At 42.0% G+C, this 25,006-nt stretch overlaps 1 protein-coding gene across 2 annotated transcripts in view; it reads right to left on the bottom strand.

The window, feature by feature from the left end:
- Nucleotides 1-2,404: 2,404 nt before the first annotated feature.
- Nucleotides 2,405-25,006, bottom strand: part of vav3a (vav 3 guanine nucleotide exchange factor a) — a 91,734-nt gene continuing 69,132 nt past the window's right edge. Inside the window, exons 18-28 of one of the 2 annotated variants that reach the window (XM_012924226.4) lie at nt 24,774-24,796; nt 24,042-24,060; nt 20,709-20,839; nt 18,755-18,820; nt 18,094-18,128; nt 17,863-17,979; nt 15,500-15,587; nt 14,978-15,107; nt 8,845-8,925; nt 7,494-7,645; nt 2,405-6,261 (exon numbers count right to left, since the gene is read on the bottom strand). In XM_012924226.4, the coding sequence (XP_012779680.3) occupies nt 6,217-6,261; nt 7,494-7,645; nt 8,845-8,925; nt 14,978-15,107; nt 15,500-15,587; nt 17,863-17,979; nt 18,094-18,128; nt 18,755-18,820; nt 20,709-20,839; nt 24,042-24,060; nt 24,774-24,796 (887 nt within the window). In that variant the 3' untranslated portion in view covers nt 2,405-6,216. The remainder of the gene's footprint in view (nt 6,262-7,493; nt 7,646-8,844; nt 8,926-14,977; nt 15,108-15,499; nt 15,588-17,862; nt 17,980-18,093; nt 18,129-18,754; nt 18,821-20,708; nt 20,840-24,041; nt 24,061-24,773; nt 24,797-25,006) is intronic. The other variant, XM_012924227.4, reaches the window with a different exon arrangement.

Below are 25,006 nucleotides of genomic sequence, written 5' to 3'. Positions count from 1 at the left end.
TTTGATTTGTGTATATTATTTTCGATGGAAATACTTCAGTAAAAATACTTCAGTTCCAGTGCAGCAGTATGATTGAGAATCATGTAGGAACTTACAACTTTTAACACTTTTTCAACACGGCTGTGACTTATGTTGCTAAATTAGGCAGACTGCTAAGCAGACTGTGTACAAAGGATGGGCAAAGCTAGTGTGATGTCACCCGTCGCTCTGTGAACTCCTGTGTTGAAGACTTAAGTTTTGCCAGCGTCATGTTGTTTCTTTGGAGCCAAAAAAAAGGTGGAGTGCTAAGTTATCAGCTAGTGCTAGCAAGCGTCAATAGATATGTGCATCCAGACTGTATGAGTGCATCACACAGATAGTAATAGCTCCTAAATATGATGTTACATGAGCTTTCATGGCTGCTTCCAACCTTTAGTGAGTGCAAGGCTACAGTAGTATGACGGTGAAATTTGGCTAACGCGGGAAAAAAAAAGGTATTTTTCCTAATTATACCTAAGTTTACAGTTACCCATGAACACCAGGCTGCTCTACTCCTATCTAACATCACCTGTTACTGTAGGCAGTACTACCGTCACTACACTGTCCAGTCTTCTAATACTCTTACCATAATTTGTTTTTCAAGATTTTTAAAAATGCATTAGCAGATGATTTTAGCAATGCTTCATGTACAGACCCACCATCTGATTACAAAAATTCCAGCGTGGATTAGTATGTTACATGTAGCTTTGGATTTCCATTTTATCAAATGTCACTTGCTATTCAGTCCCTACTTTTAAAAATAACCTTTAAAAACAATAATAACCTCTCCTGCCATTTTTCACGTCTTTCATCTCTGAACTTGTCACATATGTACTTTTCCCCACTCTAAAAAATACACACTGCACGACATTTGTAGCTAGCAGACGGACTGCGATCAAAGCTGCACAGAAACACCTGATGTTTGGTTGCACTTGTTAGACTGCATTTTAAACGACCTACCACTTCAAAACAGGTTATAATGTTCATACTCACTCCCAGTCTGTAGAGCTAACTATATCCTAAAGTACTGTAAACACAAATTTACTGACGTCAATATACATACGTTTAGCTAACCTAAGCTAAGCTAAAATAGTGTTTATCAGTCCTACAGTTGGGAAAATGCACAAAATAAAAAGCATGATCAAGAGGTAGCAGCATCCGGTTGTTCAGTGATGACGCGACGAATCCTACTTCCGGGTATAAAGTAGTCTGCGTTTAATATGGCTTTTGTGTTGTTAACATGTTTAATGTTTTGTATTTTCTTCTATTTAATCTCAAAAAGCTCCTAAAACAGTCAGTGATCACTGTTCACCTCCCTCGGCTTTTATTACCGCTAATCATTTATTTAAGCTCAGTTTTTAAAACCTTAGGATGTAACTACAGCCCAGCCCATGCAGCAGTATATGAATGACTAACCTCGTATTGTGGATGGATTATCTCAGTTGTTCTCCTGGCTGAAGTTTGGTCCTTTTACAGCATCCTGCCATGTGATTACATTTGTTCCTGACCACCGAGAACACTCACGGTAACTTTTATCGAGTGGAAAAAAAGTTAGCTTGTTTATATTATGCTAACATAGCTGTGTCGCTAGCGGTAGCACATCATTATATACCAGCTAGCCCAACTTCAGTAACCCTACAAACGTCACTGCTGTTTAGTTTCCTGTCTTCAGTTATGCTGGAAGTGATAACAGAGCTGTATGTTTTAATTTGTTTCCAAAACCCCGCAGTCAGGACATGCTATATTGTATTTAGATAGAAGCTAGCGAGCTAACTCCCTGCTAACTTCTAACTCCGTTAAATGTCATAAATTCCGTTTTCATGGATGCCTGGATGCTAAACTCAATTGTTACACCTGGTAGAGCAGAACGCTGATCATTTTATTAAAGATGAAAGACTTTAGACAGTTTTTCAACTCTCAGTAATGCCATACTGATCGTTTGATATATGGACCTTCAGCAGAGTTTAGACCCAGACACGGCTAGTGACGTCAGACTGAACAACCGGATTGACATCCACCTGTCATACAAAGAAACCACGCCTCACATAATGCATACTTTAATTCAAATTAAATATAGAGTGACATATATAAAAATTCAACCCCTATAAAGCTGTCATGGTGTAAATATGCAATAGATATAAAAATATATTTTTAATCAGACTTTAAACATCTTTATTTGTGCTGTAAAAATGTGCATTTTAACAGTGGGGATCAATTGGATTTGACTCACGTTTGGAGTCAGCCTCATGTGGACATTTGAGGAACTGACATTTTTGGCATTTGTGTTGTTTCAGCTCCAGGGCTTGACACTCAAACTACAATCTCTCAAAATTAAGAAAAATCTATTAAAAAAAGACATGAAATACAAGTGCATCAGAAGAAGCTGTGTACTGTATATCTTTATTATGTGCTATGTACATCATTTACAGTATAGTACAGCAACAATACAGGGATATGCTACACACTCAGGATTGCACAGTTTTAGAGTTAGGCCACAGCGGTTGGGTACCGTGGTTATGAGACATAACAGTAAGTACAGCATACATCTTTGGCTTCATTGAAATAACAAAAGCATGAACACAGACAATGCAAACTTTAGTCCACAGGAAGTACTGACTAAAAAAAAAAAAAAAACAAGGAAGAAAAAAAAATCCATGTTTTCTTCATATTTGAGTTGTGTTTCAGGTTAATACAACAACACAGCCCTGAATTCAGTCAAAATGATTTTCCCACGTGGGATGTGCCTGTGCATATGGAAATAATCTGTGCATACACCAAGGGGATCACAATAGCGAGAGTAAATTCTAATTCATTCTCTAACTGGCATCATTTCTCCCGGCCTATTAATTTGCGGTAAAATTAAACTAGTCCTCATTTTGCTGGGCTTGTTTTCCGATTGAGCCTCTCTGCCTCCTCGTAATACAGAATCTCCGATTCTCCTCCCACCAACACACAGCGGCGGTCACAGCCTACAGAGCGTCGGGTTGAGGGACGGAATACAGAGAGAAACAGAGGAGACGGAGATTGGATGAAAGATAGATGGGGAAAGAGAGCAGTAAAGAGCGAGTGGGAGAGAGAGGAGGGGAGTGACACGGTGAGATAGAGCAAGAGAGAGGGGAGCCGACAGAGAGATGGATGCAGCAGGGTCGCTGAGGTGAGGAGATGGTGTAATGATTAGATCACAGATACCCTTGAGCCTTCCTCCCGTCCCTCCTGCCCACAAAAAAAAAGAAAAGAAAAAATCTGGAGGCACACTTGGACGAGAGGAAAGCCTGCAGCTGTAAATGGCCCCGCTGTCAGAGTTCATCTGGGTGGAGGAGGGAGAGCAGGAGTGGATTACCAGAGTCTGCGATTAGAGGAGCCCACTCCAGTTCTCCAGTTCTCCCCAGACGGGAGAGAGGTGTGCTCCTTCTGCAGCACAACTCTCTCTCACTCTCAAATCTCATGTTTGACTGTTCGGAGACAGCAGTCGTGCTGGAGAGCAGGAGGTCCTGAAGGCTCTTACTTGATGAGAAGTTTCTCGAACATCAGAAATGATCAATACACGTCAAAAAAATAAAAAATAAAAGTCATGGTGGTATCTGCCCAAGGAGCAGTTTAAACAACCCTCCTTTTGTACTTTGATACTCTGGGCTTGTCTTTCACAGCTTCCTCTGTTTCTCACGCTCGCAGCAGCACGTCTGAGCCTGCTGCCAGCTGTTTCCTTTAATATCGTTCACCTCCTAATCAGATGATGTCATGCCCAAACTTTTGCAGAGTGAGAAGTGGCTGCTAGGCTGTGTTTAAAATGCTTCCATCTAGTGGTCACTTAACGACACTGTTGATGAGCAGAGGAAAGTGTGTCGGGTAGGCAGGGAGACGGCACAAACATATGACAACGCGATCCTTCGGTCTAGTTCTTTAAGAAAACGTCTGCATATAAAACACATTTCTCCTACATATCACAAAAGGCGTGGAGAGACGGCGCTGACAAGGAGTTATTAATGACTTTCAACTATAATGGCTCCATTAAGCGTATATAAATGGCTTGCTTCATAATAAATCGTTACTTAAATTCAGAAAATGTGATACTCAGTGGCATCACCGCAGTGCAGACGTGACAGTGGAAGGGCTAGCTCTGACTGGAAGGATTGCCCTGCGGGCTGATTCTCGAGTTAGCTGAAGAGCGATGGTTTCTTTCATCTCGTCAAATCAATACAAACTCTGAAAACTCAACGTCTACAAGAGAATTTCACCATAGTTTCCACTTAAGCTGCTCCTTAAGCTTCCCTGCAGTGTGCTCCAATGACAAATGCGATCATATTTTAGCTGAACTGCATGGTTAAAAAAAAAAGAAGGAAAAATGAAGAAATGCAGACAAACAACAACTTACTAGACATTAAAGGACTAGTTCAAAGTAGTGTTTTGACCATCCTTACATAATACATGCGATGTGGACTGCTCTATGACAGGGCGACTGTGAGGAAAGACATCACCAACCATCGATTAAATAAAAGTTTCAGTATGTACACATTGAAAAATAGAAAAAAGACATGATTTGAGGTTACAGCCAACAAATATTTCATTGCTAAACAAAGCCAGCTACTGAGGAGTCCTCCATGTCCAGCGTGCATGATCACTATGTTGGATCTGTGTCCTCTGGCACCTTTCTCCTTTCTGCCGTTGATGTTAACATTAAAAGCGTGCACAGCTTGCGTCTCTGTGAAGGTTTTTATTCCTTCAAATGTGGGAAAATCCGCTTTTACTCTTACTAAGGAAGCATTGTGCACAACCGGGGTGAGGGCGGTGGGGGAAGGCAGATATAAGCGTGACAGAAAGGTTTCTAAAAGATGACGTTAGTCCTTCTAGACTACTTAAAATATATATTTTTTATATTTTTTTTCTAGTCCATTTCTGTGAGACAGGTGTCGGTGTTAGTATAGCCTCTCCTGGTCGACCAGTGCAGCCTCTGGAACGTAATCAGCCGTGTTTATCAAACCTGCACACGATGAAACTGGAACAACAGCTCAAAACATGCTAAGAAACGATGAGACGATAAACTGGGGAAGAACAAGGCTGGGGCTGTGTATGTGCTTTTCTTTTCTGCCGTTCAGTGCTAAGGTAGCAGGTGGCTTCCAGGTAGCGTGGTTTGTCCCCTCCCCCTTCCACCGCCACCACCACCCCCGACGAGCCGCTAATGCCTCCAATAAGATAAACCCTTGGCGGATGGGCTCTTGTTGACAGAGCTGCCACCGATAAGAGCGTGGGGATCGCTAACGGCCAAGACAAGTAAAAAACATGAGAGGCTGGTCTGGAGATAAAGAATGTAGGAGGTGGAAGGAAAATAGGAACAACAGCGATCAATTGCTGGCACTGTGCAGCGATGCTATCCGACACCATCCCTCTCTTACATCTCCTGGAAGAGTGCGTGTGCAAGTGTGCGGCGATAATAATCTGAAGGGAGAGGAGAGGTGGGTGGTACGCGCGCGCGTATGTGTGTATGAATCTGGGTCATCAAGTCATCAATATCCACCTGCATTAGTGGAAAAAAACAGGCAGGCAAGGTCAAAACTGACTGAAATCCCTTCAGACATGAGGATGAAAGGGGAAAAAAAGGAAAACTGAAGTGTCTCCCAACTCTCAGATGACTCTATTCCCACACAGAGCGATAAGGGGGGGGTGTAGATGGATGAATGGATGAGCGGATGAATGGAAGAGCGGCGTTTGAGTATCTGCTGCTGACAGTTCAGGCAACGGCCGACTTGGCAAGCGGAAACAGGTGGGAGTTGTGGCGCTGCGGCTGGCTAGGGCAGGGAGGAAGGAAGTGGAGGATGAATTATGGATGGACGTATGAAGTGAGGGGGAGAGGAGGAGGGCGAGGGGGTGGGTTGGGGGTGTCTGGCGAAGACCTGTGCCCTGCTGACAGGCAAGCTGCTAGTCGGTGGAGTCGCTTAGCCACACAGAGTCAAGCAGAAATGACTGTGCATCTCTGCATCTGCAGCGTACTATAGTCCTTTCCTCTCCCAAAGGCTTCCGGGATGGTTTTAGGCAACAGGGCACCGTGGAGGTGAGCGAAGCCGTCTGCTTCACTCTGAAAAGTAACGCGGGAGCAGACGGGGGTGCAAAAGCTCACTCAGTCACTGTCATGAGATCGGTTTGCTTACTCCACCGCTGCCCTTCTTCTTTTATCTTCCTCTTTTTTCCCTCATCCGGGCCCTTTCACTCCTCGCACTCTTCAACGTATGTGGATGGAAACCAGCCCACCTGAGGGGGGAAAAGAGACTGAGATTAGTAACCAGACAGGGGTCGAATGTCGCCATCAGTCATCATTTTCTCAGTCTGCTTCAGCTGTTGCTACTTCAGACACTTTGCAGATGTAACCAGGACCCAGTAAAGAGCTGTTGCTGCTGCTTTGATGCCTTTCTACTGCCCTGTCCAGCTCTCCTCATTTAAAGCTCACCTCCTGGTATCTCCTCCATGCTGATGAGTGTGTGCTGGAAAGCACAGCAAACATTTTTAACAAAAGCACATATAGATGCGCCATCTTGGAGGAGCTGGACTACCAGTACAACCTGAATGGTTTGCAAGTACCATCAAACGCCGTCAGCAGCTACGAATCTGATTGGCCAATAGCAACTTGGTAAAATAAAAAAAAACTGTTGTATTGCTTTAATGATGTGATATTATTGTACTGATATATTGGAATTTTAAATAGAAAGAGCCAACAAAAGTAATACCAACTGTTTTTACTGGCTGCTTGCCCTAAAGAGACACTAGCAGCACTTCACAGACTCTTCTCCCCCTCCTTAGTTTTTTTAAGAGTGGCATCAGTGCACACATCAGGCTTAGTAAAAGTGAAAAGCTCCATTTACTGCAGCTGTTCACTTCACACTCGCAGCACAAACACATTATTTACACACAAGCACGCACTCAGTCCGCCGCTCGCCGCCGACCTAAACTCCAGCCACGAGTGGGAGTCGACGCACAGATTTCCTGCCTTTTCGCTCAGAATTTAACACCTGATTAGAGAGCGCTCCTGGCATTGGAAAAACGTATGCATTTAAGTGATGTAAGAGCAGCAAATGAATCCTTCCAACAGGATATGTGGAAACATAAATACTGCACACAACTGACTAATGAAAAAATAGACTGAGTCTGAACAGCCCCTTCCAGGTAGCCACAGACAAAAATATCTGCCAAATTTTTCTTCTGCAAAACGCCCGCTTTTACTGCTACCCAAAATTGGATTTAAGAATTTAGCAGCTAGAATCATTTCAGAGTGAAGACTGCTAATACAAACTTCTGTGCCTTGATTAAACAATACTGACAGATACATACTTTATATCAAGGTTGATTGTTTTTAAAGGAGAATAATGGCATGCTGCCCACCAACATGGGGATTTTTGGGAATTTTAGAAAAAGATGATATCCTGGAAGGCAAAACCAAGCCCCCCCTCCCACAATTTGCCATTGAGCACCTTAAGGTTTCCACTCACCCTGCCGTTGACCTCGCCCCTCCACCAGCCATTAGCTCCCGACTTGGTGTAGATCTTAACCACGTCTCCCTCCTGCAGAGAGAGCTCCCGGGTGTCGCGTGAGCTGAAGTCGTACCGCGCTATTGCCACACCAATCACTTTGGGGGTAAACACTGCAGGAAGAGAAAAGAAAATGAGGGGGATGCAAAACAGGACGAAAAAGAGAGAATGTGCTCATCCATGGTTTTTGCTGACGACGAGTTCAAACACATCGGTTGCAACATGTAGACGCTCATACGGACAGAGAGGTGGAGAGGCCTGGAGTTACACACGTCTAACTTTGACAACTACAGGTTTCTTTTTGGTCACCAATTTTATTTTTCTTCCTTTCACACAAAGATAGAAAGGACCTTCACCGCCCCTCCCCCACAGCGTCAATAAAATTCCAGCGTCTCTGATCCTTTCATCTAAAGTATTCAAGAAAATAAAACCACAGAGCAAATATAATGAAGGAAAAGTTTTAATTACGCAGCCAAATTCAGCCAGCTGTTCTTCATAAAACTAGCTAGAATCTAGTATGAACAAAAGGAACTATTTTATGTAAAAAACTGCCAATTTTGTACATCACGCTGGAATTTCAGCCAGGTAATTTGACTTCTGGCGACTTTGTACAAACTCACTACTCTGAGTGTAAGAGCTGTGCATAGCTTTAGAGTCATAGCTTTAGCTTTAGCAGGGTTCTGACAGCAGTCTGTGTTAGACTACATGTCTCCTGCTGAGCAGACAGCGGTGTGAGAGACACATGTGGAGCCGGCTAGCTAGCTCCATCCCACCCTGCCGGCTCTCTTCCCTTTCAGACGCTGACCGGTGGTCCGACTGGGCAAAGCTGACATGTGGAAATGGAATGTCAGACCTCTACAAGCTGGCCGTAGGGATAGAATATCTAATATAGAGGAGCTCTGTGTATTTGGACACTTCCACCTTTACTTTGACAGACAGACCTGGACAAGCACACACAAAACCCAGCCACATACCAACTGTGGAAAACATCTCACACACTCTACTCTTTTTCTTAAAGGTGCACCTCACACACACACACACAAGCAGGCACATGCAAAAATGTGGACACACATCGTACAAACATGCAATTTGTACAGAATGGCATGTATGTGTGCAAAACTACACAAGAGGTGAGACGGTTCAATGAGAAGCTACATGAAAGATGGAAAAGGCCCAGATTTTCATGCAGTGACGCAAACGGACAGCCAGCGTTCCCGAGCAGCCATCAACAGGCGAGGTGAAGAGAGAAAGAGACCCAGTGTTAAAGTGACAGGCAAAGACAGGGAGAGAGAGAGAGAACCAATACCTGTACCTGACCAGAAGGGAGCAGAGGAAGGAGGTACAAAGCTGTAGCCGGCAGGAGTTAGAAGAGAGAGGCCGCAGAGCAATGGGGCTATGGCAGGGCGGAGGCAGTGCAGGCCAGGCAGGGGGGTGGAGAGATGCAAGACGGGGTAGAGGAGGGCAGGAATGGGTAGGGATGGAAGGAGAGAGAAGCAAAGGAGAAGGGAAAAAAAAGCATGTTTTGTAAAAAAAATTTGATCTTTCTTTTTCAGAGGTATTTAAAAAAAAAACCACACAGTCGCAGTTTGATGAAAAATAAATGATGACAGGCACAGGGGGAGAGCCAGTGAGACTTATCTACACAGCCACTGGAAGCAGCTCTTTCACTGATGTTCGGTGGTTAATTAATTTGTGCCCCTAAAAGTATTTACTGTGTTTTTGGAACTATAATTATAATTCTAATCTTTTTTCTCCCAAACTCAAATATGAGATCAAACCATAACATTTATCAAAACTTGCAGCAATTTGTCGATGACTAAAGGTGAGAATTTTGAATTCTAAAAGCCTCTCACGTTCAAAAATCTTCTACAGTCACTTGATATGGAATAGAAAACACAGTAACAAGCTATCAAACGGCCGTTATAAATGTGCAAAAGCGAGAAGAGGGTCTTTGTCTAATTGCCATCGCTGAATTAAAGGAAACACTGAAGGTCCTAAAAATGTGCACTGCTCCTAAAATGTTGTTGAGACACAAAGCGATGACATATCTTGTTCCACTTTGCTAAAAGGACTTCTGCCTCGCTAATGAGGGATGACATCTTCGCTTTATTGCATTTAATTGAGAAGAACATGCAGTCTACTCACAATTACAGCGCGAAGGGGGATTTTTGCACAGTTGGAGACGTAGCTGTAATATTCTCCCCGACTTGCAGATGCTCAAAAGACACGGTAATGTACCCCGTTTCTTTATTTCACATTCCACTATTACAGGATTTTTCGAGGGTGCTCTAATTGCTTTTGTGCAGGCTGTTTCTGAACCTGAAAATGTCGCAGATTCTTCGTTACAAAGACTAACTGTGCCTTTATCTCGGCGTACAGCTTGAAAAACAACCCACCAGAGAACCACTGCATTTGTATTTCCGTCTGTCTTCCAGTCTGTCTCCTATTGGCAAAGGAGGCAGCTACAGAAACTGATCCTGTTCCAGTAACGTCTGAGAGTTGGCAGTGTCACTGCCTTGCTGTGGGAAATAGAACCTCTAACCCTGACAGTATTAGCACCTTGGTGTTCGTGGGTTTTTTTTGGAACGTAACTAAAGAAGCAGAGAAAGTTTGGCATGAGAACAGTCAGGGTAAAATGCTAACAATGAAAAGGGTTCTTTTTTGCTCAGTTGTGTTGCTAAAGTACAGAAACAGACCGCAGAGAATAAATGTAGTCGACTTAAACAGATGCCAGTGATTATTTTAGTCCAGAAAAGTTAAACTGTGGTGAACAAAACAACCAAAAAAGAAAGGATCATGGAAAACGTATTCCACATACATATAGTATGCAGAGTGCAGTGTTGCAATTCAACAACATCCAGAACAACAAAAATGATCATACATGAATCCTGAAATGACACAAACCTCGCCTAAATGGAGCTGTGTCATACTCTTATGAGCGGGGTGGCTGTAGAGCAGGTGTACTGATCGGAAGGTTGGTGGTTCAATTCCTGGCTGCCTTTTCTGCATGCCAAATATCCTTGGGTAAGAGACCAACCACCCCAAGTTGCTCTCTGATGCATCCAGAAAGCACTTCTGCACTGAAGCTCTCTATGCACTGTTCTTGAGCTAATCTGAAGGCCTCATGACGTTTGGAGGTCTGCAGAACGTTGGTGACCTCTGTCCACCACGCGCCTCAGCATCCACTCACCCTGCTCTGTGATGTTACATGGCCTACCACTTTCACGGCTGAGTTGTTATAATACCACTAACAGCTGACTGTGGAATATTTAGTAGTGATGAAATATTATGACTGGCCATCCTGGAATTCTCTGAGCTCCTGAGAGAGACCCACTCTTTCACAAATGTTTGTAGAAGCAGTCTGCATGCCTGAATTTATACATCTGTGTCCATGGAGGTGACTGGAATACCTGAATTCAGTGATATGGTTGGGGGAGTGAATGCTTTTGGCAATATAGTGTATGTCATACAGTAAGTAATTATGACCAATGCACAGTTCATTATTTCCGAGAACAGAACGAGCACTTTAAATTCAAGTCTTCTGCTCATTTTTCAAATCTGCTGCCGTTCTTTTAAAAGCGTGCCCCCAGTCTACCCCTCATTCGGGTTTCTAAAGCCACCTCTGCACAGGAGCCTACATTTCAGCCAGTGGGAATAGAAAATCTAATCCCCACAATGACTGATAAATGCCCAAACTTTATGAAAAATGTGCCGCTCCCAACAATACTGCTGGCAAGTTAACTGGCCTGGGTTATTGATATGCTGTAAGAGGAGCAGGGCTCTAGTGGTTTTTAAAATGAATACTAATCAGCGCACTGAGAGACAGCTCAGCAACCCCTAATGGTGTCTAGGTACGAGCAATATGAAGAGGGATCGCGCTCCACTTCAAACAGCCACCGAAACACCAGCTGCATCTTACATGCTTCATTTTTGCACAATCTGATTTGTGGACCACACCGGAATGCACAATGTGAGCCGGGTGAATAATAGAGGGGAGGAAGACCGACAGCGCACTCACACACACACACACACACACACTCACACACACACATACACGCTGCGGCTTCCCACAAGATGAGGACGAGAGTTAGAAACCTGCACACCACGGATACATTTCAGCTAACTAAACGCCAGTATTTCTTCCTTTGTAACGATGGGCAAAAAAGGAAATATCAATCAATCAGTTTCTCTAACTACGAAGCAGTCGACAAAAACAAAGCACAAACGTTAATTGGGAGATTTCCAGCAGTGCTTTGGGAAAGTAGAAATCAAAACACGAGTCGTTTAAAAGTGAAAGCGAGAAAAATGAAGTCTGCACACCGGGAGCAGGCTGCCTACAAGACAGAGGGGCACACCACAACAACCCTCCAAAACAAATTTGGATTGGAGCTGTCTCAACTTGTGTCTTGATGCTGAGTTTGAACAACAGGCCCCGCTTTAGAACAAGCAAACAGCTCAGTACAATCTGTTCACATTTCTGCCGCTTGAAACGTGATCGTCTGCAAGCCAGGGACTTCTCCAAAGCACGCAGCGGCATGCAGGCATCAAATGAAATCATCATTTTACCACTGACTGTGATCACTTGGTTGATTTTCCATTTAGCAGTCAATGGACAGTAGTGCTTTGCCTGGCGGGCTGAGCTTAATATTTATGTTTCTTCTTGCGTGGGGTAAACATTTATGGTTTTTAAGGCAAGGATCCCTCTCTACTTCAGTTTGAAGATTGCAAACAATTAACTGAGTGGATTTAAACCCCAGATAATGAATTTTTTCCATTTCTAGTCAAAGATAAAGGGATTTATGCATGCCAGCTTTTCCCACAACAAAAGCTTGTTTGTTTTTGTTTGTCTTTGTCTAAAAACACATTTCTTCACAGTTACAAACCCCACGCCTGCTTGAAGTTTCTTCCTGTTTAAAGGGAGTTTTTCCTTACCACTGTTGCCAAGTGCTTGCTCATAGGAGGCCATATGATGGGGTTTCTTTCTAATGTTGTGTGACCTTTACCTTACAATATAAAGGCGCTGTTGCTGTGAATTGGCTCTATATAAATAAAACTGAGTCGAACCGAATTGTTCAATTACAAAGAAGAAACCGTGTTATCGGATACTGCATTCTCCTTTATTCATTCATTATAAATCAAAGCAGCGGCTGGATACATAAATAATCTTAATCATCACTGTGTTCTTGTACAGCCCCAAACCTATCAGAAGTGTTGCTGTCAACAGCTGCTTTGTCTTGAGATGTCACACGTTTTTTCATTATGACACGGGTAGAAAAAGAAATCCTGCTGCTTAAATCGTCACCGGTGAGGATGCTTAAAGGTTTCCAGCTGTCTGGCATGTGAAATGATGTGAAATATCCCACATTCGATACAATTACTCCCATGTGAAATGCTATCTTATTATCAGCATTTTTTAAAAATCTTTCTTACTCTTAAAATAACGAATAGATTAGGGTAAAAATTAATAAAAATAATAAAAATAAAAGTCCTAATATTATATCATATTATATAACGCATGTTACATGTTCAAATTGTTTAAAAAAATATACAGAATCAGCTACAGAAGTCCTTCGTGGACTAAAATTAGCATCTATACTGACACTGTTTTAACTTCTGCAACATTTTATGTCTTGATGACCTCATAGTACCACTTTGCTCTCAGACTACAGGCTTAACTTGTGGTTTGTAGAGTTTCCAGAGTTCTTAAAGTAAAGGTAGAGGCAGAGACTTCAGCTTCCTAGTTTGGATTCAAGAGACAGACACTCTCTACTTTTATGATTAGACTTAAAAGTTTCCTTTTTGATAAAGCTTATAGTTAAGGCTGGCTCAGGTGACCCTGAACCCTCTCTTAGTTATGATGCTCAGACTGCTGCAGGACTTCCTTTGATAAACCGAGTCTCTCCTTTCCACTCGCCTCTGTTCACTCCCCTAGTGTTTATTCATCACCGCCAGCATGTGATAAAATTTTTCTCCTGTAGTTTTTGTTTTGTCCTGTTTCCCTGTGCTCTCCTTTTTCTCTCATCTTTCCCCTCTGATGGCCGCCCCTCCATAAGCCTTGTTCTGCTGCGCGTTTCTTCCTGCTAAAAGGGAGTTTTTCCTTCCCGCCATTGCCAAGTGCTTTCTTATATTGAGGTTATATTTGACCTTACACCTGTGATTTGGTGCTAGATAATCAAAACTGAATTGTACTGAATTTAAATTTTTCTTAAATAGATCATCCAAAATAACACAGATTTAAAAAGTGACGAGAAATAGATTCCATTTAAACTTAAGTCAGATTAATAGTGCAAACTTATTTAGAGTTCTAACTGGTTTCCCCCCTTTTCCCCTGGCATTCAAATTGATTTGATCTTCAGCAATCGGCCAGAGACTGTTATCAAATCTAATGACATGCTTAGTAGACTCGCCAACCACCGTTTGACAGCCGAGTCAAAAACAATTAAAGTCAGGAGGCTGGGCTGTTTATAACAGTTGTTAAAGAGCCATCCAGTTCTTTCAGGGCTTAAAAGATCCTCCTGTGTGAATTGAAGCAGTGTGTAACAGAGCTGTGAAGGATGACAGATGAGAAAATAGAAGAGAAAACAAGAGCAGAGATGGCGGGAAATCGGCAGAAACAGCAATAGCAGCGTGTTGCCGGATGAAACAAAAACTTAACAATCAAAAGAATGACTGGCTTCAGTGTGAGTCCACTGATGCTGGTGAGCTGACGGCATGTACTGCCGTCAGATGTCTCAGGCTTAAAAAGTCATGGCTGCACATGAAATTACTTAATTGCTAACTATTTTGGTTAACCAACTGTTAAAGTCTGCTTTGACGCAAAAACTAGGCAACCATTGCTTCTGGGTGGCTGTGGCTCAGGTGGTGGAGCAGATCAGCTACTGATCGGAAGGTTGGTGGTTCGATCCTTGGCTTCCCCAGTCTGCATGCCAAATATCCTTGGGCAAGATACTAACCCCGAGTTGCCCTCCAATGCGTTCATCGGAGTATGAATGTGTGTGAATGTAGTTTAGGTTGCACTTGAGTTTAGAAGTGCTTGTATGAGTGGGTGTGAATGGCTGAATGAGGCATGTTGTATAGAATGCTTTGAGTACTCCGGGAGAGTAGAAAAGCGCTCTATAAGAATCAGTGTATTTACCATTCATGGCCATGTTTGCTGTGTTTAGTATGATGGTTGCTGTCGTCCCTCAAATGCATGGAAATTAAAGATCCATAGACAATCTGCTAATGAAAACACTGAGAGCCACTAGGCTCCGATTGAGAGGGAGTCTCCACTGGACAAACAAAAGCAAACAACTATCATATTTTTACTTTAGCTCCTCTCTGACTGCGATGGCCTTTAACATGAAGGATGTATTGGGGTCCAGTCGCACTGCTTTCATTTGAAAAAATGTGGTGTTTTAGTTTATTGCGTTATTTCCATTCTAGGTCATTCTCGGTATACTCACTGTTGCCACCGGATCGGTTGAAGCGGTGCATAGCAGCGTTCTCCGTTTCTCGGTAAGGAAACTGCAGCGTGGTGTCTAGACTCCTAAAGCCTTCTCTCAGGGAGTGATGTTTGTAGTACTCAATCAGCTCCTGAACACATTCAAACACACATCCAAGTATTTTGAAATCATATCAACACATTTATGTCCTTAAGAGGATTCTTATTTTCCCCCAGTTATAGCAAATAAAAGTTGCCTTTAACCATATCCTTTTAAATTTGGTTTTGCAACCAGTATCTTAATATTATATTGAAAACCTCAGTAACTGGCACATAAATGGTAAACCTTTCCAATATGCTCTGGACTCTATAAGGCTGAAGCCCTCGGGTCAGTATAAACACGGCTCTAATCATAGCTATTTTTGTGCACATTGCTGAAATAAAATTCAGGTTTTTGACACTTCATTAAGTGAACAGGATTATTTATTTATGAACTGCAGTGGTGGAAGTTTAAAAAAAAAATAAAAGACTGAAAAATACTCACTACTATGCTCCTGAACTTTTTGTTCTCTGCAATGTAGAAGGAGCCCTCCTTGGTCAGGATCTTTATGTGCTTCACATCGTTGTTGTACCTGTGGGCCATTGAATAAGTTATGAGTGTAATTTCCCTCTCTGATCACCGCCATCGATCGGTGGCCGGCATCTAGCCCCCGTGGAGAGCCGGGCCGTCGCAGTAATGCATAGGATCCCAAAGGTTTGTGACATGTGAATGATGGGTGGTCAGGAGCGAGTGTGCGCATGTGTGTAACTGAAAGCTGCATGTTTGTGTTTGCATTAACAGGGTGGCTGATAGGGGTCTAAGGCTGCAGGAATAAAAAAACATTTTTAGAGGTGCTTTGACAACAATATCAGGGATTTTTTACTCCATTTAACATTTTTGTGCATAAATGCATGAAATCAGATGACGGTTGTTTCAGGTTATGCAATTCTTTCAGTATTTTTAGAACTGTCTTTTTTGGTGCAAACACAGATGAAACAGCAAAACTTAAAGAGTGACTTTATTCTATAAACTGATGAAACCGTAGAGAGAGCAAATCTTAATAATTAACCTGCTGTATCATCTTTTATTAAAGCTACGCTAACACCAAAGACTTGAAGTTGTGTAGTAACTATTTATGGTGGATTTGCTGTATTTAGCGCACTTACTGAAGTGTGACACAGCACTGGTACACATCCTATGCTAGCCTGTGCTAAGCTAGGCTAACGTGCTCAGCTTTAGCTACATGTGTAGCGCGCAGTCGTCAACAATATTGGGCTTTTCATCTTAGTCTCAGCAACATAACAATTCAATGTCTTTGTCAAACCATGAAAATTCAATTGAAATCCAATGAAATCAAACAGTGACACACTAGAGCTAAACATTTTCAATCGTACTAGCTGTTAGTGTTAAAAAAATAACCCTGTAACAGTTTGAAAATGCGCTCAGAAATTTTAGAATCAGAAACAGGAAACTATTAATCCCTGAGGAAATTATGTGGTTATGGATTTTAAGATTTTAGCAATATAATACTTGTTTATGATTTATATACAGAGCTAAATAAAAACCCAACCCTCTTCTCCGCGGGCAGAACTGTGTGTTATTTCTGGAAAATATAAGAGGGTACAATGCTACAGCCTAATTCAAACGTAACCGAGGCCTCATGGCGATTTGGACAAAATCATCAAAAACAATCCTGTGCCAGCTCTGCTATGACAAACAGGAAATGCAGCAGAGGGCATTTTCATTTGAGAGTAATAATTTCCAGTGGTCATTGCCACATAGCCACACGTGCCTCTTTATATCCTGCCTCTCTCCATGGGGAGGTTTTAATGACCTTGAACAGTCTTATTCATTTTCTGTGCTACTCAGAGCTCAGTGTCTGTGTGCATACATGCAATTAAGACTTCAGCGTAAAAGGAACATGAAAGCGCTCCTTTCTTTGAGGGGAAAAAAACTCAAATTAAGTCCAAAGTAGTGTCCACTGCTTGCTGAGAAGCATGCTTACTCCTTGTTAAGGAAAGCATTCCAGCTCAGAGGCTCCACAGGAGGACATGACGGGACTCTTTTCACAGCACGGAGATACGTTACAGAGATCAGTACGGTCACCAGCACCCTAAGGCTTTGTTAATTCCTCATTACCAAGATTAAAATGGCTGTATGCTTCTAATTATAAACCACTGAGGCTGTTTTGTGGGTTTTAGGTCAAACCATAATGAATACTATTACATGTGCCTTAAGCCAGAAGCTGCTCCATGATAGGCATCTGGTTTGGTAAATCTCACACATATCACTGTGGTTAACCACAGACTCAACCTCAGAGGAAAAGCCCATCATCCTTACAAAGGACTATAAATCGATCTGTCAACTTATGGAGCAAAGCTGGGAGTTCAATTGGTCAATACTGTGGTTTGGCTTAAGGCATCATCAGAGGAATCTAACAACAGTGGGGCAAGAAACACTGCCATGTAAAACAAAGACAATAAAATCTATATACTACAAAGCTCCCCACTCAAAAATTGCAGAAAAATATGAAGGAATTATTTGTTTTTTACTTTTGTGGATACTATTTTTAGAAGCTGCTTTCATAAGCGACAACATTTAATACAAAGATGTAAAATTCAAGCAATTAATCGAGGTTTCGGCACTACAGTCAAATAATGTTTTATACCCAGCTGACTTTACATACTCTGATTACACGTAATTTGTTGCACAAGCTCAACATTAAAATGTATTAAAATTAATGGAAATAAAAGCTTTGATCTGATATTTGATATTTGAGGGCCAAGAATCAAGTCTTGACTGTCCTCTGTCACAAATCTGCATCTGAGGTAGCAACTTTTATTAGTGGCACAGAGTAGCAGACTTACTTAATGCTGATGGCGTACTCTGTGTACTCTCTGCTGCGATGGCGCACCAGGTAAGTGCTGTTGACTCTGTTGATAAGCTCCGCCTCTGCCTGCAGCCTCTCCATAGGGCCTGCAAACCTACAGCACAGCAGCCAAACAGGTCCAGTTGTAAAAAAGACTAAAACTCCGACTACATGTGGATAAAAGAAGGTGAAAACAGCACAAAGTGGGAGGGCTGTTTGGTGAACCTACCAAGGTTGAGAGGAATAATCGACGGGCTTCGGGACCTGAAAAAAAACACGAACACGTGTTTTTGTTATTCTCACGATGCTGACACTTATCAGACACAACGCAGACAAACCACTCCAATAAAATCTTGGTGCCTGTTTAAAAGCGAGTGCATCGCTCCTCTATAAAACACAAGCTTTTCCACTGTGCAACCTCAATAACACAGCTTAATGCACTTCTTATCTTTACAACAGTGAGATAAGGTGATAACAGTTTGTTATTTACTGGAGGCCTCATGTTCCTAAGGCAGCTGGGACAGAGTCTGATTTTCATTTTATCAAACAGAACATGACAGTCCAGCAAAACAATTCATAGTTCCCTCGTGTCGGTGAAGATGCATGGAATTTTTCCTTCCTTCCTTCTCCGGATTAGTCTGAACAACATGAAGCATTGCTTGTTCCTTAAAAGATCATTTTGTACTTTGCTTAAATTAAGTGGTGAACTGCTCGTGTCTCATAAAACAACCCGGACTCCTCGTGCTTTAAATATAGAAGCTTGTGGGTTGTTTTTCTACTTTTGCCAGGTAAGATAAGCGTAATTCCCAATTATCTCCACACGCCTGGTGAATAAATGTAGCCAAATGTGAGTTAGAACTACAAGAGGACTGGAAGGAAATGCTACTTACGCAGGGGCAAGGCTTCACAGCATCGCTTGGAAAGAAGCCAACCTCTTTCGTTGACAGGATTTTGCCCTGAAACCACACAGAGATAATTGCGTTACATACATCTGGCTGACTGCATCTCTATAATTCAGGAACAATTAGCCTTGCAACGCAGCGGTGCAAATTTACACCAGCAGTTATCTATTGTTTAAATAATTCCTGGCATGAGGAATAAAACAGGATGACTTCCTTATTCCTCCCATGGCGAAGACTCTTAAAGCTCAGCGCCTTGATTTACTAACAGTGGGGAGATGCAGTCCAAATAAACACGAGTTTTGTGGAAGCCAGAGTGCATCCGTCTCCCTCACACAGCGCAGTCGTGACGCCGTGTTTTTGTCTCGACGGCGAATAGGTTCATTCATGAAAAATTATTATTTTTGGTATGTAAAATGATCGTGCGGGGATTTTTTAATGTGTCTCTTCAATAAACCCAGTGAATATGTGGTTAACTGTAGCGTGAAGGAGTCAAAGGTTTTATTTGTCACATGCTCAGTCAGTGTGTGCAGCGAAATGCAGGGTGGCATTCTCCTGAGGCGGTGCTAAAAAGGCAGGCGTGCAGAAAACAAAAAAAAAGTGCACGCGGCGTTGTCACTTTACTGTGTGCGACACAGAGGCTTATAATAATTATAGTACCTGAAGCATTCGTTGATATTTTGCATATCCACCTGCCTATGTAAAGCATAAATGCACGAATTCGGCTCTCTTACGGAGAAGAACGCATTATATTTATATAGATGCAGAAGAATGACCAAGCCAACAGCTTTAGCACCACTAAGCTGTATATCAGCTGCCTCCTGACTGTCACCCCCACCAATCAGAGTTTGATGTTTTAGGGGTGTCCTAGGTGTTAATTAGGTGTCTGAGGCGGCCCACCTTGGAGGCAGACTAGCAGCGAAGTCTATTTTTTTCAATGCTCTGGTCATCGCTGCCACCTCAGGACGTTGTATCAGCTCTTGCATAAAGCAGTGCTTTCTGCTGCATGGCTGCTAAGAGTTTGATAATGTTTAGAGCCGGTAACATTGACAGAGTAAACAGATGGTTGCTATTGAATGAAATGAAATTACAGGGATCGATTCTATTTGTCACACAAGCCCAGAACAGAAATGATTACGGTCTGTTTGCCACAAAGGTGATGGATATTGAATGCATACTGGCTGCCAGGCCGTAGCTGCCTCCAGTAAGCCTTTTTACACACAGTTAATTGAATTCTTTATCTATTTTGTCTGTTTTGTATGAACCGCAGTAAGAGTTGTTGGATTCCAAACTGATTATAATACAATAATAGTTTGCATCAATAAGACGCCCTTTTGAGCGCCTCAGGTAAAAATCTTACATCTTGTATAATTATTATGATGACTTTTATTCAGCTTCACGTGGACAGAGTAAGTGACTGCTACATGGCGCTGCTGCGACTTTTCAAGAAACTGTTTATCTTCCCTCCTCTTGCGAGGCTTAAATCGCATGTGCTGCTTTCGCATAATAATAATTGCTTGCTTAAAACAACTGTGTGGGAGTGTCGCTTCCTTATGAGAAGTTCCGCGTTGTGTGAATAATTGCTTGTGGGTGTTTTCGTCTTTCTTAGAATTTCACTTTTCCATGAAGCTTGTTAGCAAGAATTCTCCGCACACAAACAGCTTGCCTGAGCAAGAAATGGAATTTGCTAAAAGGAAAAGCAAAGCGCAGGTATAACTCATGAAACGTCCACAAACATATATTTGACCGATGAGGAAGTAGATGAACAGGACGTAGCTACAAACTGTGTCTTATCATATATTATTCTAAAACCATTATGAAATATTAGGCGGGGATAAAGGTTAGATGGAGCGACAGTAGGGGGGGGGAATTGAAGATTTAAACACAGCGCGTCCATTTTACAGTTCTGCAAAATGAGTGATTAAGAGATAGCGTGACCTCTGACCTGCCACCAGGGGCTGTGAATGTCGGCGCAGATTAATTCAATGATGTCACCCGTCTGGATGTGGAGCGCTGGACCTGAAGCGGGGCTTGGCGATCCAAAGTAGTTCCTGATTACCAGCATCTTGGGCAGACCTGCAAGATGGACAGCATGAGTGAAACTACTGTCTGAAAAATGTGAACAAACGTGTCTTTCGATATATTATAGGAATTAGATACAGGTCTACAGATTAGTGGTTGGAACCTGAGAGGGAGCGACGGTCATTTCTATGTCTGGTAAATTAGTCTGGAAACCTAAATATTAGCCGTCATGGAAACAAAATACTGATTATACTGACTGATCTATAATTAATCCTGTAGACCAAGGTACAACTGTTTTAAAGTGAGATCATTTTTATGAAACTTTTATGTAACACAAACAAATTAATTGATCAAAAGTAATGCCGTGACCTCAAGTCTGAGAGTCTGAGTGAGTCTTTGTTCTACTAAACTATTCATGGCCCCATTACAGGTGGTAATGAGAGGAGTATACATTTGTACACACACACACACACACACACACACACACACACACACACACACACACACACACACACAGATGCAGCTCTTGTCAGCAGTGCACTGCCCTTGCAAATCATCTCGACCCATTATTCATTATCATATTCCAGATAAGCAACAGTACACCATGGAGCATGGCAGGCTATCGAGCCCTCAGATAAAAGATAAGCAGCAATGAGCCCTGTTTACTGCTTAATGATGTTTTCTGCTAGTTTTCACTGAATTCCAGTCAGACACATCTTGTCGCATTAATGAGATGTGATGAAAAGTAATTTGATGTGACTAATACAGTAACACCGCTCAAAAAAAAAACAAAAAACCACTTCCTTATTTTCCCGACTATATTCAATCATGTAGAGCGCACATTTTTCTTCGATTAAACTGCACCAGTCCAGGGTGAGATATTTACTCCAATATACAGCAGTAAGGTTTACTCGTGCACTAAAAAGTGGAGTACATCACAATCAAGCTGGATTTGCTGTCAGCAGGCACTATTTGATTTCAATACCTTATTAATCCTATTATCCACTGAGACTGAATAATTTGTCATTATGAAGCATCCGCCCATGCCAAGCAAACAAATCCCAGGTTCGTATCATTTCCAACACAATCAAATGAACTGTGCATTTCTTTCTTTGCCTTATCAGGTGATAATGTTCTGGAGTATTATGATAAAGAAAAATAAATTAATAATAAAGCGATAGCACGAAGAAAGACGTAGGGCTACAGGCAAACAACAGAGAAGTCAACAACATTGTATTGAAAGCTAATACTGTACATCTCTATCTGTTGTGCTTCTCTTTCAGGATCTGTTCCAGTGCTGTAGCACTGTGGCTGGCAGCCTGACATGTGCGATCTTGCCTGAATAGGACTTCTAAAGACACAGGGCCATGGAGAATTGAGTCTCGGGGGCATGAATTGCATTCCTATCCACACAAGGACAGCGTGTTAATGCACCTTTGAAAATAGACAAAGAGAGGAGCATTGAAATATTATGAAACGCCGAGGGCTGGGGCAATCAAACGCCTATTGATTTTAATGCGTCTTCAGTCAGAAATGATTTTCTGCAGCATAATGGATGGAGGGGTGGAAAAATGAGTGTTGAAGCCAGGTTTATAAGAGATTAGAGCCCCTTGGTGCAGTTGTTAGTCATGTTCTTTTGCAGAAAGATTGAGAGACAGAAATCAAAAAGAGGGAGACAGGCATATGTGCAATGGCTACATTTACTGTAGGTGCAGGAGTAACTTTGCTAGCTAAGTTATGCATTCTGGGTTTGGTCTTCTTCAGTTTAACAAGGCTCTTTTAGTTATAGATTAAGACTGAGCTGCAATGGCAAAACCACTTAACAGCTGCCTGGCGCACCTTCTTCTTTCACTAAGCAAGGTTGCCTCTACTTCGAGGAAAAACACAAGCTGACACCACGCCAGCGGCATTTCACGCAAACCTACTGCCAATCCTGATGAACCACTTAATTATTAAGAAATATTTTCTGGGTGATCTCGTTATGTAAAGTCGGGGGAGAACGCAATCACGAGGAAGCCCAGCACGGACTAAAAATAACCTCACGAGGACACGACGTGGTTGTTTTTGTTTTTGTCTTTGTTTATATGGCAACTCGGTCGGGACGCTAAAGGAACAAGACGTGAATGACAGTCAGAACTACAATTACACTGGAACTACAAACGATGCTGGGTTTAAACGTTGATGGAAACATTGGTGAAGATGCAAGAACACTTTCTGCCTTTACTCATCTTAATCCAGCATGTAGTCTAATAGTTCACATTTACGACGTTTTATTTGAAGCCCGACGGGTTATCTTTTATTTTTAGTGTGGTGTGATGATTGCACGGTTACAAAGTATCTTATTCATCTCTTATTTTGATACATAGCTACTTTGTAAAATGATCCCTCCTCTGATTGGTTAGAGAACATTTACGAGTCAATAACATCTCTTTTCCCGCTACGTTCTGCACAGTTACGTGGTGGACTGGGATGAATATGTTATTTCTGGTGCTCAGATGACTCTGTGTCACCTTATTGAGAAAACAAGTTGTTGTGTCCGGACTCACAGGAACTGAAGTGACATGGTTGATCTTAGTAAAAGTCGATAACTTGTGTGGTGCTAAAAATAATATCGGGAAAATGCTATTAAACAGTGTTATCTGGATATTCTGTGAACTAGCAATTTTTTAATTTCAACTGATGCTGTTTATGTTGTCTGTTCTCCTTTTATCCTCTCTTCAATCTGGTGTCTTTTCGCCAAAAATGTATCTGACATTGGTTTTGTCACTATCACATGTACCTTCAAATACATGAAAATGCAACACATTTGTTTTTGTTCTTGGTTTTGTTTTCACAATGCCAAAGTCATTTTTAGTGTTTGTCTTTCAGGCATTTTTTGTTTTTCCTTGTTTTTGTTTTCTCTTGTACTTTTTTACCTAATCCATTAATAGGTTTGTTGGAAAAATATCTTCACATCAGTACAAAAGTTTAAAAGATTGTTATATGAAGTCCTAAAAGTCTGCGTTTAAAGGGTCTTTTTATGTTCATCATACTGTTGACATAGATCGACAACAATAGCTTGACTGTTGTGACACCCATCAAGTGAAACATTAGTAAACAAAGCTTGTTCAGCCTATACAGCCTACAGTATACAGCAGGCTGACAGACAGTATTAGTGCATCTCAATAGCTGTCTAAGATGAATAATTTCCCTCCTGAGTAAGGACAGATGGCATATGCGAGGTAGTGGGATGTTGGGAGATGTGAAATTTTCTTACCTGGATCTCGATCTTTGCCCTGTAAACATACAGAAACATCGTTAGACATAGACTTACAGGGACGGACTAACAACATTTTTTTTGTATTCATTAAATGCATTTTGGGTCAAAGTTCATCAGTTTCTCCATCTCAAGCACCTAAACAAGCAACCTGCATCATTTTGTACACGCTTCAAAAATAAATCAGTTATGAAACTTACTACTTTACACATTAAGTGTGAAGTTGCATTGAATCTGGCCTGCTAACCCCCACATACAGACCTTATATGGTTAGACTGGCATAGGCTCATGTCTCATGACTCCAGGAGCAAGTTTTAAAGTTGCAGAAATAATTAAACCTGTGCTTAAGAGCATTTCTGAATCAGAACCAGATATAAACAAACTTCAAAAGTGCACAAAACTCTTAGCCACAAAGTACAGTTTCAGCCACAGCCACAGTTGCTGTCATACTACTAAAGTAAAGTGCTGCAAGCAGTTTAATTTCCTGCTTGGGGTTACTTGTAAGCATTGTAGCAGTAAAGTGCAAAACAGTTTCAGAAGCAACACACACAACTCGAAAAAAAATCTCCCCAAACATTCTAGTTTGGCATCAGGCAGGGCTGCAACAACTAAAGTCAATTGGAGTCTCCTTGGCAAATAGCTGCAGGAGAGAGCAGTTTTCAAAGTGCAGCAAAGCTTTGGAGAGGAGACAAACAGCAGACACACACACACACACACATAGCAGAAGCTCACCTGAGTTCTGACGGAGCCGGAATCTGAAAGAAGTTTGAGAACAGGCATAGTGAATGACGGGTTAGCGGGTGCACGCAAACACTTGCACACACTCATCGGTACAAGGCAACACTCCCTCATTAGTGGAGAAGGCGGACGCTCATGTCTGACCGCGGCTCACTTTGTTTTGCTGCGCTGCCACTACCTGACAGCCAGAATAAAGGAGGTAACGAAGCAGGGGGTGGGGAGGGAAG

Source organism: Maylandia zebra, linkage group LG9, assembly GCF_041146795.1.
Source record: "Maylandia zebra isolate NMK-2024a linkage group LG9, Mzebra_GT3a, whole genome shotgun sequence".
Classification (NCBI taxonomy): domain Eukaryota; kingdom Metazoa; phylum Chordata; class Actinopteri; order Cichliformes; family Cichlidae; genus Maylandia; species Maylandia zebra.
Note: the sequence above shows the minus strand (reverse complement) of the source record. Positions and strands in the feature narration are given on the sequence as shown.